Genomic DNA, 17,100 nt, shown 5'->3' with positions numbered 1-17,100 from the left:
TTTCTTAAATTCTTTTGATGTGATTTAATGTGATTGAAATGTTTTTCTGCCTCTTTTTAATTGCTTCTAATATATTCAGAACAAGGTATATTTTTTTATAGTTTTTGAACATTGTTAGTCATGAAAATTTATTACACTATTTCAGAATAAAAAAGACTATCACATAATTTTATATTATTTTCCTACTTTTAAGGATCTTTTTTCACAGTGATTTACCCTCTATATAGACCCTTTCAACCTGTTTCCCTGTTTCAGAACTGAAGAAATATCAATGGCTCTAAATAGGAGAACTGTGGAAACCCTGAAAATGATTCAAAAGAAATGCTTTGGATATTATATAAACACAGTTCCTAACTATTATTTGCTAAATTGGCTCAGGGCTGTAGGCAATGCTCACAAGTGACATGAAGCAATTATTCCAAATCATTTTAAAAGTGTGAACACTCCCACTTAAGCCTATTCTATCTCATTGTTGCAATATGAGGAATACATAAACACGCAACAAAAACATTGCAGCAAACAGGATCTATTACTAACTGGAGTGCCCCAACAGAACACTTCTGACATGTCATTCACTGAATCTATGAAACATTTGCATTTAACTGATATTTTCTCTGTAGTTTCTTTACTCAGGTTCCCCTAATGCAGGGGTAGGCAACCTTGGCTCTTTTATGATTTGTGGACTTCAATACCCAGAATTCCTGAACCAGCCATGCTGACTCAGGAATTCTGGGAGTTGAAGTCCACAAGTCATAAAAGAGCCAAGGTTGCCTACCCCTGCCCTAATGGAAAGAATACAACTTTTACACACACAAAAAACCAGTCTTCATCACTTTTGCCAATTGCAGTATGGCAACCATAAGTGAATTTTGCCTGTTCAGGAACAAGAATAGTTTTCTTGAATCACAGTCTAAGTTTATGTTCTGGGTTACAATTTGGATAATATGATCAGCTTCAGATTTAACAAACAATTAATTAGAAAATAGATTCAAAGTAATGTCAATCAAAAGTAGAATTTTTTTTATTGAAAAGTTTTAAAATACAGTTTTCCTTTAAAAAACCCCCCTTCCCCCTCCCTCCTCCCCTCCCTACCTCCCCCCTATCTCCCCCCCTCCCCCTCTCCCTCCTCCCTCCCCTGCCTCCCCCCCTACTTCCCCTCCTCCCCCCCTCCCCCCCCCCGACTTCCCAGAGCAAAATACAAGGTATATATCTAAAAAGCAATCATAAACAATCATATACTAACAATTATAAACTCTAAAATCCATCACTCTCTAGCTTATATAGAGTAAACCAATCCTTAATAATACTAAATATGTATAAAGAACTAAAATAAAAGAAAACTAGCGTCATTCCCATCTATGTTCTTCCACAATTCACTATTTCCTAAACAAATTCTCATTTACACATCACAAGCACCTATCCCTATTAACCTCTCTAGCCAAAATAGGCTATAATAGATAGTTCTTACACAAATTAACCCGCATTAACCCACAAAACTTTCTTCCTCTTCCTCTGTAGTAAATTGTCCATTAATTCCAAATTGAAGATTCTGTTACCATGCATATCATCCCAAAACTCTTAAAAACACAACTACCACTTGACTGTAAGTATGTTGTGGAAGTTCCATAGATTTCTACTGGTCTTATTTTTTTATCTTTTTTGAGCGTTTTAAGGCAGCACGCGTCACCCTCTGTTCTCTAGGATCATCCAAAAGAGTTGCAGCTTGATCTCCTCCTGTACCATTCTCGTCTATCTGTCCATCTTCATCCTCTTGATGTTCTCCTTCTCCAGATCCCTCTGCAGCTTCCAAAAGTGTTGATGGGGTTGCTTTTAAGACATTGTTGTAAAAATCATGCGCTTGCTTCACAGTACCCAAACAGTACCTTTTGCCTTCATACATGAAGCTCAACCCAGCTGGGATCTCCCATCTGAACCTTATATCTCTTTGCTTGAGCTCTTGCACAAGAAATATAAAGTCCTTCCTTCTCTTTAAAATCTTTGGAGGAATTTCTTTTAGAACCAAAACTTCTTGACCAGCAATCACAACTTTAGTATCATAGGCAGCTTGTATAACTTCATCTCTAATTTCCCTTTTTACAAAATAAACCACCACATCTCTAGGCAACTTTCTCTGTTTAGCAATCCACGAGTTCACACGAAACACTTTGTCCATGCCTTGTTTTATTTCAGATGCTGGATGGTTCAATACCACCTCAAAAGCCTCAGAAACCAGCTGCTTTAAATCTTCCTTAATATTCTCTTTTAGGCCTCTAATTCTAACAGCAAACTGCATCTGGTAAAATTGAGCCAGACTCAGTTCGCTATCCATTTTGTCTTTTAAATCTTCAATTTCCAATACTTTTGCTTCTAATATAGCATTCTTTTGAGTCAGATCTTCCACTTTGTCATCCAGCACCTCCACACATTTAGCTACTTTATGCACTGAGGACAAAATGTCTACCTTCATCTCTCTGAATTTCTGTTCCATCCTTTCTTCCATTCTCTGCTCCAATTTCTCCAATTTCTCCTCCATCTGTACAAATTTAACACCCATTGACTCCAAAATTAACTGGGTATGTTTTTCAAGATCCTTCAATGTCAATACATTGGGAGAATGCAACGCCTGCAGTAATGATTGTTGTTGCACCGGAGAATTTCCAGCACTCCGAAAAGTTCTAGGGGGAGGTTTAGCCGCCATCTTTTACTTACAATTGTGACGCACTTTCACTTTAAGTTTTAAGCAAAGTCCATCAAGCTCGAGAGTAAAATAAAATAATCCTCTTCATCTCTTCATCTTTCCCTCTTGTACTGCTCTGCCTGCTCTTTTCCTTTCATAGTCTCTCCTTCAAGCAGGGATGGTCGCAGACGCCTGGCTCTGCTCCATGAAGTCCGGAGCAGAGACGCTAGCCAGCTGGGAGCAGCCCAGGCTACGGGGGAGTTCAATCCTTCAGCCGCCCAAGCTCCAAGCTCAGGTGGCCCCGGAGAACTCGACCCCTACCTGGGGGCTCACCCCCTCCTCTTCTCCCGAGGAGGGGGCTTCAAATTCGCCCGAACAGCTGATCGGCGCTGTTTCGGGCGAAAAATCACACAGCTGAGCCGCGGGCAGCCCGGGAAGGCTGTCTCCGGCGCCGCGGAGCCACCGGAAGTCAAAAGTAGAATTTGTCTTAGCATAATAACAGAGTATAAATTCAAGCAAAAAAAAGACACAATAAAATAAAGAATAAAACAATGCAACAAAATATAGTATTGCTATTAGTTCTAACTTGGCAATATCTGTTTAACCTTGACTGAATATGGAAACTAAGTACACTTGCGTCTGTTTAGTACTTCAAAAGGGTTCCTGAAGAAAAATCCAGCTTTTTAAAATGAAGCAATGCATCACTTTTATATTATAGCCCCACAAAAATCATAAATGGATGTATCCATGAAAACACCAGAAGACAAGCTGTGCTCAAAGAAATATTTACCTTTACTCAGAACTATTCAATTAAGTATAATACTTATATGTAATTGTTCCTAATTATTTCCCATCTGAACACTTTTTTTAAAAAAATATATATTAAAAGTAGAATTGTTATAACTAATTAAGATAGTTGGCAGTTAGTTATTTAATATTTCTCTTTCATGTCACAGGAAAGAGGTAATAATACATCACCTAGCAACAGGAAGACAAAAAAGTTCAACATCTAGCAGAAAGAAGCAGTAACTGGGACAACAAGGAAAGTCATGAAAAAATAAAGAGGTAATCTCCTGAGAAACAAACACCCCACTCTTGGGAAGGAATGGGAACATTATCGTAAATATAGCAAAATATAACAAACACTTTTAATGTATATATACATGACCTTTCCTAGGTTTCCTCAAAATGAGGTTATTTAAATACAAGGCTGTAACCAAGTGCCTCCCTTTTTAAGATTATCTGCAGGAGTTTGATGATCCTAATACATGACTCGGAATAATTAGGAAATGGGAAACATGCCCTTTCCCTAGTTAATCTTTTGAACTTTAAAGAGTTAAAATCAGAGAGCTAGCAGACCAGGAGGAAGCAATAGTGACACCACGTTGCCTACTGCTATTCTATTAAGAATGTAATTTGCCCAGAAGATATTTCCACCCTCGAATATTTTGTCCATTTTTTCCAACCCAAATATGTTGCCGGCAGTGAAATGGTGAGCTGTGTTAACAGCGTTCATTAATTGTGGGATAATGGGTCAGGCAGCAGAATCTCCCACCACTTTTGTTCCCAGGGTTTCTGGTCTCTCAGCAAAGCACAATGTTGTTGACATCTGTAATGGAAGCCACATTACATTGCACTCATTTCTAGCATTGCCATTATTGTGTTCATAATCTCAGTTTCAACAGAGCTCACCACCAGGAGTGCCTGACGCTGAACTAAAGGCAAATAACCCATAAGATTTGGCCTTCATTTAGAATAAGTCTGAGTTGCCCTGAATGTAACAAATTCAGGATTTTACCATGTTCTGATACAGTTCAGCTTTATCCCTAGTTCCAACAAAAGTTAGTGTCTGAGCTTTCTCTTAAATGCATAGGGAAATACTCTAATTTAAAATGTATTCCCTAAACAATACGTGGGACGTCCACTCATCAAAAAGTTTTATTTCATCCACAAACATTTGAATTGAGGTTAGTTTCCTGCCTACAGCAGGTATTAATGAATTTTATGAACTAATTCTATGATGGCTATTAGCTACTGATAATGTAAATTTTCAACTGGTTCAGCTTGTCTTGAAGCTTTATGTTGAATTGATACAGGCATTAATGTTTCTGTTATTATTTTGACTTCACTATTAACCCCTTTTGTGTTTGTGCATGTGCTCGAGTGAGAGATTATATCCAACCTCAGGAAAACATAAATGTATTTGATAACTATAATGCAAAATGGTCTTATGCCAAAATAATCTAATGGTCCTTGTGGAACATGAAGTCATTTTATTTATTTTATTTTACCTGGAATGTAGAGTTGGATACAGCCAATTAATGTTTGTAAATAAGTTTCATTAGCATAAGCATAATAATTATGAAGCTCCATGCTAGGTTTACTGGATGCCAGACAAAAGGAAGACATGTGCTCTTGTTTGTACTTATATCCTCCATCAGAAGGCATAGCCTTAAAACCAAGCATTATCTGGCTTGTTGAATATCTTAGGGGGGGCATTTCAACATGGGTCATCCAAAGTTGTACTGTGATTCTGTAAATTTTCTTTCCCTTTTCCATCAACAGACTTGACCATCTCAATTTACATTATTTAATTTATTACTTGATTCTAGAAATCAGTTTAGTCCAACCCCTTCCAATCACTCTAGATCACATGACTCATTATATGTTTCTATGGCAAAATTTGAAAAGAATGTTGAAGTCAATTCTATTTTATGGCTACTTTCTAGTTTTCAAAAATAAAGATATGTTGGAAAAATATTGTGACTGAAAAACCAGTCTTTCTGATGCTGGAAAAAGCAATTTTATATACATGTAGGCCTAGGTAGGGTTTTTTTGGGTTGTTGTTTTTTTGCAATTTTTGTCACAGATGCCAAGAAAGTTAATCAGCTAGTTAAGTCTTTCTTCCCACCTCCCATTTATTCTCCTTTATAATTGCCCATGTTCTCCTTTGCCTATTCAGATATCTGCTAACCCTTCTTAAGACTGAATTTAAAATTTGATGTTTGATATCAAATTTGATAGTGGACAAGATATGCCTTTAGCACAGTTTAAACAGTGCTAAAACTCCAGTGCACATATTTCTGTCTACTGCTGGTTCAATAATTAGTTCTAGAATGCCAAGCATCCTGTTGCATTTCAAGCACGAAGCAAGATGTCCCACGCTAGAACTTAAACTATGCTTAGGGAAACCTCAGTCCATCAAGGAAAGCAAGGATGTTCTCAGATTGCTTTTATTGTTGCAAAAAATAACAAGGGTTCGGGAATAGTAGCACAAATGGACCATAAAATTCAAGGACCATATTAGGCAGGATTAGCCTGGTTTAGAAGAAGCTAGAAACAAACTGCTGGTCTTGCTCCTTTCTCCTCTTCTCTGGCAAGGAAAACAGGACGCATTAGGACCCAGCAAAAATAGAGGTAGCACAAATTGGGTTCCCTCTCCTGGTGCCCGTGTCTTACACGCGCGCACACGTACACACACACACACACACACACCTTCGGAGAGGGAGGAAAAACCGGCGCTTTGCCAAGACGGAAGCCCCCTCTGAATCCTGCCACTGGATTTGGCATCTCACAAGTCCAACCCTTCGGCACACGTTTGTCCGCCAGCAAAACTCCCTCTTGCCTCGGGTAGCAGCTTGCCCTCGCCAGGTGATTTCTGGAGCCCTTTCCGCACTCTGGGCTCGGTTGCGACCATTTCTGGCCTCGGAGGTAATTTCTCCTTCCCTTAGGGGGGGGGAGACTCCTCAGCTCGCCCCCCCATCCCATCCCATCCCATCCCACACTGTACAGCAGCGTTTTCCAACCTTAGGAACTTGAAGATGCGTGGACTTCAACTCCCAGAATTCCCCAGCCAGCATAGCTGGCTGGGGAATTCTGGGAGTTGAAGTCCACGCATCTTCAAGTTCCTAAGGTTGGAAAACGCTGCTGTACAAGCACCGTCTTTTGCGCGCAGGGCGCGTTTGGAAGAGACAAGGGAGCGCGTGCCCGGGGCGCGCGCACGCGCGCGTCCGACCGAGAGCGCGCCCTCCCTGCAGCCCGAGAGGTTTGCTCGCTGGCTGCTTCTGCCGCTGCGCCCCGGCTAGAAGTTTGGCTGTCAGCTCGGCTTCCTCAGGCAGCCCGCGAGAGTTTCCTTCCCGCCCCACCTCTCCCGCTTTCCCTCGTCAGCTCGAAGAGAGCCGGAGGCGGGGGTGGCAGCGGAGAAGCCGCCGCCGCCGCCGCCGCTAGCCGCTTTGTCCTCTCGTTTCCTCGCAGCTTCTGAACAGAGCCGGCGAGTCCCGGCGGACCCCGCCGCCGCCGCCGCAGCTCCCCCGCGGCATGCTCAAAGTCACCATGCCCTCCTCCTCCTCGTCTTCGTCGCCTCCTGCTGCCTCCGCCACCCCCAGCGCCGCTGGCACGCTGGCCTCTGCCCTTACCTCGGGCCGGCTGGGAGGTGCTGCCCCCGGCTCGGCTAGCCCGGAGTTTTGGATCGACGGTTCCAACAGGGACACCCTGACGGATTATTACGACCTGGAGTCGGAGCTGGGACGGTAAGGAGGCCAGGGGGTTCCGTGGGGGGGCAAAACCCGGGATCGAGCAAGCTCCTGGGATGCAGGGTGCCGGGATCGTTGGGCTCGCTGGCGCTAGCCAGACTTGGGTCTGCTGAAGGCGGAGGGTGTTTTTTTTTTACGCAGAGCGGCTGCCTAGAGCCAGGGGTCTTCAAACTTGGCCCTTTTATGACTTGTGGACTTCAACTCCCAGAATTCCTCAGCCAGCTTTGCTGGCTGAGGAATTCTGGGAGTTGAAGTCCACAAGTCATAAAAGGGCCAAGTTTGAAGACCCCTGGCCTAGACAAAACGGTGCGGCTGAGCGACCCCCGTGTGCCCCGTGCAAAAAAGAGAGGGGGGGGCCGGTGGTGCAGGGCGACTGCCCCTTTGGGGGCAATGCAGGTTGGGGCGCCCCCCCCCCGAGAAGAGTGCAGGGGAGCGCGGGCGGGGAATCACCGGTGGAGGCAGACAGACAGAGAGAGAGAAAGAGAGAGAGAGAGAGAGAGCGCTGTTCCGCGATGCCTTCCACATTCCTAGACAGCAGCGGAAGCGGGGTGGCGCGAATTCTAGTTTGGCTTGGAGCAGCCGTCTCCAACCGGGCGCCCTCCGGATATTTTATTTTATTTTATTTTATTTTATTTTATTTTATTTTATTTTATTTTATTTTATTTTATTATTTTATTTTATTTTATTTTATTTTATTTTTTTATTTATTTATTTAGATTTTATATACCGCCCTTTCCCCCGAAGGACTCAGGGCGGTTTACAGGGCGTTGAAAAGAAAAGTCAACACAAACGTTAAAACAAATTAAAAAGGATTAAATAGAACCCTGAGAACATTAAAACCCAGTTAAAATTAAAATTAAAAATATTCTCAGCCTGGGCCAGAGAGCTCGAACAGCCAAATGAACGGAGGTCGGGGGCAGTCCTAAGCTCCGCAGGCAGCTGGTTCCACAGGGCAGGCGCACCCACTGAGAAGGCCCTACCCCTGGGTGTTACCCGCCGGCAATCTTTAACCGGGGGGGGGGCACCCTGAGGAGACCCTCCCTGTGGGAGCGCACTGGACGAAGGGAACTTGATGCTGGCAACAGGTGTTCCCTCAAATATCCCGGACCCTCGCCATTTAGGGCTTTATAGGTCATCACCAGCACCTATGCTGAGGCTAGAACTTCCAGGATTTCCCAAACGTAGCATAGCCAAAGGCAGTAATATGGAAGGGGGTGGGGTGGGGTGGGGTGGGGAATATGCAATTTAAATCCGATTAAAGGTGATCGGACTGGAGAAGGTGGGGTAAGAAAAAAAAATGATGCGGGTGTGCAGCTGTTGTGGAGGGAAGAGGGTGCAGTGCAGTTGTAGAGCAACTGAGCAGACCTTGGCTTAATAGAGATTGCACCGTTGACGGAAAGGCTGCAGAAAAGGCTGTAAGTAAGAATCTTTATAAGCATCGCTGTCCAAAAGGGGGATGGCTCGCTGACATCTTGTTTGCATTTGCTGGCGTTGGAGAACTTGCCCGATTTGCAGAGCAATTCAGACTCGGTTGAATATCCTGGGCTGGTTCCTTTACAGTCCTCTCCAGTGCTGCTGTTGGAGATCCTTCCTTCCATTCTCCCCCTAAAACAGCGTGGGAAGAAAGGAAAAGGAGCTGAAAATGGTTCAGTTATTCTTCCCCAGTGAATGTTGCCCCTTCCTTTACATGAGTGGGCGGTAGCACTGAAAGGTGCACCATCTGTACTTGTCTAATAGGAAATGCAAATCCGCATGCTGTTTTAAAAATACATGTATATTCAAATTAGGGTAATCGACATCATTTCATCCAGTTAAACTTATTGTTTTATAAGCCAGACAACACCGAAAACTGAACCTATGTGCAAACATATTGTGGTTGTGCCGGTAGTTGTTAGGAAAAGGGAGATAACCACTTAACACAATAAAATGCAAGAATAATAGGCTGATGTCCCCACCGCTTCAGAGAAAGGAACAGCCTAGCACTCGTTATCTGGGAAGAGGCTGAGCTTCCAGCCTCATCTTCTGAAATGTAAAGAACTGTTTTGCAAATACCATCTCAAGATCTTCATGACTTAGCAGTAACAGCTGTTGAATACTTATGGCTTGACAAAATATTTTCATGCATGTTAACAGAGTGATTTTGAACATTTTGTGCTTCTAAGGCTTTTCAGATCAAAGTTTAATCAGATAAAGATGTAAAGCTGGAAACCAGATGGCTTCATTCACACACTCATGTTCCTAATAAATAATATTATTTGTTTTAAATTAAAAGTTCAATAATGCTATTGTAAAAATGAGACATATTGAACTCTGTTCTCTTCAAATTTTAATTTTTCAAAGACTACATTTTCACTTAAGTGTGGAAAACCCACAAAAGCAATAATATTTGACTTAGCTGGAAGAAACAATGAAAGAGCCAGCCTTAAAAAATAGTGCACTTTTAGTATGGTAACTTCATTCAGATTTGGGAATGAGTACATGTTTATGTGAATTTTTTTATAAATAACAATTTAAAAAAGAGGAATTTCAGTCGGAGCATGATCGATCTATAATATATGCTACCAGGTGTGCAAAAATAATGAAGTGAGAATGGTGAAAACTCTGAAGGAAAAATAAAGTATCATGTGATAACATGTTCTAAAAAAACTTGGAGATCTATAATATCTGGTTGGTATTGAAATCTAAGACAAAATTATTTATACTGCTCAGAGTAGTTTTAGAAGACAAAATAAGAAAATATAGGGTTAAATGATAAGAAAGCAGGAAGGATGCACTAGCAGTAAGCACTGTTCAATAATGGAACAGCCTACTTGGGGGCTAGTGAATTCTTTTCAATTAAACAGACTGACTGCCCTTCAGATATCATGTCTCCACACGGTCTTTTCTTCTATACCCAACTTCTCAAACTTCATCATTTTTTCCTCCCAGCTTCTTTGTCATCTTATTTCTCTCTTTTGGACATGCTCCACTTTTTCAATATCCTTCCTAAGATGTGGTGCCCAGAACTGAATGCAATAATCTAGTTATGGTCTGACCGTCTAGAATAGAGAGGAATGATTAATTATTTGGGTGATGACATTATACTTTTATGCAGTGCTTTTTTTGTAAAAGAAAAAGGTGCCGGAACTCACACATGTCATACAAGCCACCTTGCCTACCCTACAAGGTTCCATCCAAAAAAGGTGCCGGAACTCCGTTCTGAGCGTTCTATGAGAAAAAAGCCCTGCTTTTATGCAGCCTAAGACTGCATTTTCTTCTTTTATAGCTTGTATTATACTGTTGGCTCAAGTTCAGCTTGAGCCAAAATACTCAGATCTTTTTCGCATCTCCTAATACCCATTATGGTCTTCCTATCCTTTATCCATGCCTTAAATGTTTCCTGTCCAGATGTAAGATGCTCCATTTGTCCCTATTGAAATTCATATTTCTGGGTTTTACCAGCCTATTAAAATTCTCCTGAATATTGATATTGTCTTTCAGTTGTTTGATGGCCTCTCCTCTTTTTGTGTCATTAGTAGGCTGAATAATCATATTTTAATCCATTTTGCTAGTCAGGAAAATATATTATATATATTTTGAACAGCACAGGAACTAGAACTGAATCTTATAGTACATATAGTGGTGCTTCCTTTCAGCTTGATAAGGATCAACTTTAGATACTCTCAGAATATAATTGCTTAATTGACTCTATCCCATAAGTGGTAACAAGGCCTAGGGCAGACATGTCAAACACAAGGCCTGGGGGCCAGATCCGGCCCGCGAAGTGGTTTCATGTGGCCCGCGAAGCCATCCTGGAAACAGTGAGGGAACGGCCCCCACTGCCTTGGCTCTGGCCCAGAGACCCTCCTTTTGCCAAAGACCCTCAGATCTGTCCCACTCCTGCCCAGGCCCCCATAGGCACCCTTGATGCGAACGATGTAGAGCTAGCCATGCCCACCCAGTAGGCCATACGCACTCTAGCCACGCCCACCCACTAGGCCACACCCACCCTGGCCATACCCACCCGGCCCCCTGAGCGCAACCGCAATGCTGATGCGGCCCTCAATGAAATTGAGTTTGACACCCCTGGCCTAGGGTATATTTTGCCATCTTCTTTCTAGCTAAAAAAATGAAATGAACATGTGATATAGTTAGGCAAAAATAAATTCTATTGGTATTCATGATGCTGTAAAATTAGAAATAATTTAAGAAAAAGTAAACAATGGCTTAAATAATATATAACTAAATTAGATGCGTTTGGAAAAAATTAATTCTATTTGCATTTTAGTGATGGGAAAACTGAAAATAATTTAAATCAAGGAAACAATATTGTAAACAACAATAATCTAAATTGCTGTTGCAAACCACCCAGAGTCACTTAGGTGAGATGGGCAGTATAGACATTTCATAAATAGGTAAATAAATTGGTTATACTTTATATTTTTCTGGAGATTTATTAGCTGCTGAATGGGGCTGAAGCCTTCTTTTTCCATATTAATAAAGAAATGTTACTGGTGTGTTATGATTTTTAACTTTGAGGACAAGAATTGTTTCTAACTCACTGTTATAGTAGCATAGAAATATTTTAAACATTAAAACTTTTTGAAACATATTGAAAGTTGCAGAGCATCTCATTCCTTATCAAAGGATAAGGTTTGCAAACGATTACTTAGAAAATAGTTGGCCTGTTCTCCATTTAGCAATTTATCTGCTAATTTTGTGCGATATAGGTCAACATCGTAACAAAGTGTCTTCTATTTGGGTAAGAACTGTTCCAATACATTCATATTTCTAGACAAGAAACATTATGCTGATCTTACAATTTTCAAGTGAAATTAAAATTCGATGAATGAAATTAGTAAATTCCATAGTTTAATGTTTTACATGGTCTTATCATTTAATTGTGTATATTTATAGAATTATATTAATATTTAAAGAACCCTGAGTTCTAGGAATGGCAGTAAAGAAACAACAGCATGCCGCATACATATATATATATATCTTATGCAGCTATTCTAGAATGACATTATTTCTCGGTTCATCTTTTTTGGCAATGTTATAATAATACTTTCCAATTGTTGCAAGTCTAACAGAAGTTTAATTTTGAGTTTATCCTCTAGTCCAGGGGTTCCCAACCCCTGGTCTGTGAACCGGCAGTGGTCTGCGGCCTGCCGGCAACCGGTCCACACAAACAAGTGAAGCCCCAGTGGCGTAGCGTGGGTTGTCAGCACCCGGGGCAAGGCAAGTAATTTGCGCCCCCTAACCTGTGGATTTTAGCACTCAAGTCTCTTCCACTAGCTCAGGAATTCTGGGAGTTGAAGTCCATGAGTCATAAAAGAGCCAAGGTTGCCTACCCCTGAGTTAGGTTCAAGGCAAAAAAGGGTCTCTGGAGAAGAGGGAAAATGCTAGTTTAAAACTGAAACAAGGCAACTTTAAGGTGCCTCAGCTGTGATTTAGGATGAGACAAAGAGAGGACATGGCGTTGAAAATGGTTAATGGGGCATGTTTGTTCCACTCTTAGTGGACGTCAGGATAAACCCCACGAGAGAATGACCTTACAACAGATGTGAATAGGTTTGGACTACGTTTGTAGATTGAGTGCATACATCACATGGAGCGATGATGGGCTTCATCAAGATTTATGATCCCACAATTGGCTAGTTTTCTCCATCTTGTCCTAAACCCTGGATACCAACCACGGTTTATGGCTTAGCATGTGGCGTGGGGTTGACCCAACATGTTAGGCGACAAACAATGACTTCCAACTTACAATGCCTCAGCTTCCCAAGGTTATTCCAAAGCCGGAAAAGCCAACCAACCTACCCTGCAGCTTTGCCTGCTTAGGCTGAACCCCAGGAATTCATACTTGCTGCGGCGCCCGACCTATTTTCTGCCCAGACGCTGCTTATCCAAGCCAAGCCGCCTCCTTCTCTTTGGCACCTCACCCCAAAGATTCGCCGGCCTGGCTGGAAACTCTCGCTGCTGGCGACGTGTGTCGGGGGGGCGGTCCCGATCGCCTCCTGCAGGGGGAACCGAGTGGCCGCAGAGAGTCAATACAGCAGGAGGAGGAGGAGGAGCAGCAGCAGCAAGCAGCCACAGGTGCGGCGGCTGCAGTTGTTACCTGACTGCCAGTCAGTCTGACGTAAGGGAATTGAGCTTTACCTGTTGGTTTAGCATCCTGCCAGCAAAAGTTTCAGTCATTCAAAGTCAGCGGACCAGGCTGGGTGCCGAAGACTTAGGAGCAGACAGAAGGGAGAAAGTTGGGAACTTTAACTGAGTTTCCGAGTGAGGTACTATCATTCCTTCTCTTTGTACCTTTATCCACATCCATAACAATAAGAGAGTTGGAAGGGACCTTGGAGGTCTTCTAGTCCAACCCCCTGCTCAAGCAGGAGACCCTATACAATTTGAGTAGTCTCCTCTTAAAAACTTCCAGTGATGGAGCAGCCACGATTTCTGGTGGCAAGCTGTTCCACTGGTTAATTAATTGTCCTCACTGTCAGGAAGTTTCTCCTTAATTCCAGGATGTTTCTCTCCTTGATTAGTTTCCATCTATTGTTTCTTGTCCTGCCTTCTGGTGCTTTGGATGTATAAGTTCACACACACACACACACACCATTCTTTGCTGTCATGTCACCCCAATAATACGTTTGGGTTGCCATTAGGGTGCTGTGTGAATGTGGCCGCTGTTTATTAAATAAAACAGTTTTTTTTTTAAAAAAAACCCTTTAAATAAAAGGGAAAGTCTGTAGCTTGGGAGTTTGGAGAGAGAAATGTTTTGACACAGTTATTGTGTATTTCTGTGACGTTCACGAAGCCCCGGTTGAATGACATGAAACGAATCCCAGTTTATGGCCAATTTGGGGAAGGCGGCATCTGAGCGCTCGTTTTCCCCGCACCGGGTCCGGTCAAATTCACACACTCTTGAGCCAATCGAACGCATCCTTGTCTTTTAATCTGGTTCGCGCTCCAGAAACTGAGATTGAAGGCAGAAGAAGAGTTCAAGCTTTTAATGGGGGGGGGGGCGAGGGCTGCTTTTCTGCATTCCAGCAGGACAGGATTTATTTTTATTTTTATTTTTATTTTTTTAAAAAAAGCGCCTTTTGCAGAACAGAGACAGCACGGGCGCGCCCACAAACACACACACACACGCACACGCACCCGACCACGTCCTCTCGCCCCCAAAGTCTGCATGCACGGTTGGATCGGCAACCTGCCGATGCAGCTTTCGTTCCAGAGCAGGGACCCCCGGAGAGACGCTGCAGCGATCCTCCCCTGCGGGAAATCCACCCTCTTTCAAGCCCCGCCGCGCCCCCCCGCCTTTGGCAACCCCGGGAGCGCCTTGGGAGAGCCTCCGCAGCGGAGCCCCGGGCTTGCAGGAGGGCCGCGCTCTGTGCACGCTCAGGAGCTGCCTTCTCCTTTGCGGGGGGGAGGAGGGAGAGAAGGCTTCCATCCAGCGCCGGAGCGAAGGCGGAGCGGCCCGAAGGAGGAGTCATGCTGTGTGGTTGTATGTTTGTGTGTGTGTGTGTGTGGCGCGCCGTGGGGCGTCAGGCCCTTCCCGGCTGGGGCTCCGGTGCCTCCGCCCTGCCAGATCCCGGTGCCGTCGAGCGCGCCCCCCCCAGATGTTGCACCCGGTGCGGCCGGCCCCCCCTGCACCCCCACGCTACGCCACTGTGAAGCCCCATCTGTGGGATCCAGGCAGCACACAAAACACCTCCGGTCCATGGAAAAACGTCTCTCCAAGTAACCGGTCCCTGGTGCCCAAAAGGCTGGGGACCTCTGCTCTAGTCATTCATATAGCTTATTGAAGTATAGTTGTACGTAATAGTTCAGTCTTTTGCAGCATAGCTGGGAATCCTAGAATAATAGGCCCAGCAGTTTTGGAAGATTCAAGATTATGGATGGCAATACTAGAGTTTAATGCAAAAATAAAACCTACATTAAGTTCTTCTAAATTCCCTTTTATATAACATAGCCAAGACTCTTTTACTGTTAATTTTTCAAATGAAATTTATAAGGTGATCATATTTTCAAGATTAAACTCTTTTCACCAGATAGAATCATCTATCTGTACAATTTGCTACATAACTGAGAAAAGGTAGCACAATAATTCAAGCAAGAATCAGTAATACCATTAAAAAACTGATACATCTCTATGGTTCACAAAATGTGGTCTGGGGATTCCTGGGGGTCCTGAGGCCCTTTCAGAGGGTCTGCAAAGTAAAATAAATATTTTAGAATGGCTCAATTTTTAATTTCTAATATAGTAAATATTGATAGATTTAACCTACATAAACCAAAACTTTGAGGTTTTTTAAAAAATCATTTTTAAGAATGTAAAGGACCCTAAGACCGAAATATTTGAAATCACTGGTATACATGTATGAAGACAGATAGCATTTGGGAAGACATCTCCAAAATTTACACAAAAGAAATACTTCTTTTACCTCAGAAGAACAGAGTAGCAAGCCAATATCAAAATTTAAATATAGATTGTAGGGTCTTCTGTTCAGCAGAAGCTCAAAGATTATTTGTAGTTAGCTGCTTTTTGTTATATTGCTTCAGTGTAGAGAAGGTGGATTAATTGTTCTAGAGCAGGGGTGTCAAACTTGCAATGTCACGTGATGTTTTGCAATGTATCTTGACTTTTTTGCCATTGCCGGCAATGGGGTGGGTGCCATTTTGTTATGATGCACCCGGCCTGTGGGCTGGCAGTTTGACACCCCTGTTCTAAAGTCTTTTCTCTTTTCCACATGTCAGGTGGGGTGTGTGAACCAATCCATGTACCGTATACCTATTTGACTTTCTATGTCTGTATGTGTCAGATTATAACTGATGTGATGCTTGCAGCAGTTTTCTATTCTGGGCAAGAAGAGAGTGGTCTACATTGTAAATGCCAAAAGCAAATCTGTGATATCGCTGCCTGATTACATTTGGGATCATAAAGGGTTCTAACTTTTCTTCAGATGGAAAGATCCATTTTATAGACTGGTGGATATGAATAGTTTGGTGAATTTTCAGATGTTATAGCTTGCAGTGCACTCTACCAATATGGTATAAATTTGTATAAATATTGAATTAGAGTTTTGTGTTTCTTCTTTCTAGTCATGATTCAAATGCATCTAGAATTTTAATATTTCATCTAGGAATACTAGAGCTCCTTTTTCTCGACTAGTGTCTATCCATTTGTTTTTATATTAATGGTTCTTAAATTGGTGAGTGGTGGATCCACTTGGAGATTGCCAAACAATAAGAGTTTCGGTTTTTGTATGTATGAGTAATGACATTTTTGAAGACCAGGAAAGGGGTAATTGGGTCAATTTAAGAACCTTTGTTCTGGAATATCCATGTGATATAAATATCTGATTATTGTTGAAATCCTTCCTTTAGAGCAGGGCTCTTCAAAACTGTAGACTTCAATTTCCAGAATTCCTCACGCATACATTTTGTTTATTATTCCAAGAGATAAGTGAACTTTGGCAACCTTTACACACTATTCTAAGTTTTCCTAACCTAATGCTTTAAATGGGTTGCGTGTCACTTCTGGAAGACACCAGTTTAGGAAAGGTTTTTATTAATCTTGCTTCCTCTCAACAGTGAATCTCTAGTAACTGTAGTGTTGTTTTGTTTTGCTTTTTGCAAATAGAGTGTGATGTTCTTCTGGCATCATAAGAATGTCTATTTGCTGAGTAGCTTGTTTCCATATGTCAGGAACTAAGCGGCTCAAGTGTATTGTATTGGTTATCTTTAATAGACTATTTTGACATTGGAAATAGTGATATAATTGACACATACATATAAAGCTATGAATAATAACTTTATTTGCTTTCCTGGAAGATGTTGAAAACAGAAATTGACTTAATTGCATTCAGGTTTATACTCACATTTTCCCATTCTTTTTTTATAGGAGAA

At 42.3% G+C, this 17,100-nt stretch overlaps 1 protein-coding gene across 2 annotated transcripts in view; it reads left to right on the top strand.

Annotated features, from left to right (window-relative positions):
* Positions 1-6,976: 6,976 nt before the first annotated feature.
* The window catches only part of CAMK4 (calcium/calmodulin dependent protein kinase IV), a 71,434-nt gene continuing 61,310 nt past the window's right edge, over positions 6,977-17,100 (top strand). For both annotated transcript variants that reach the window (XM_083351491.1, XM_083351490.1), the window contains exon 1: positions 6,977-7,206. In XM_083351491.1, the coding sequence (XP_083207617.1) occupies positions 6,995-7,206 (212 nt within the window). In that variant the 5' untranslated portion in view covers positions 6,977-6,994. The remainder of the gene's footprint in view (positions 7,207-17,100) is intronic.

Source organism: Vipera ursinii (assembly GCF_947247035.1).
Source record: "Vipera ursinii genome assembly, chromosome: 2".
Lineage (NCBI taxonomy): Eukaryota > Metazoa > Chordata > Lepidosauria > Squamata > Viperidae > Vipera > Vipera ursinii.
This window is presented reverse-complemented; position numbering and strand designations above follow the sequence as displayed.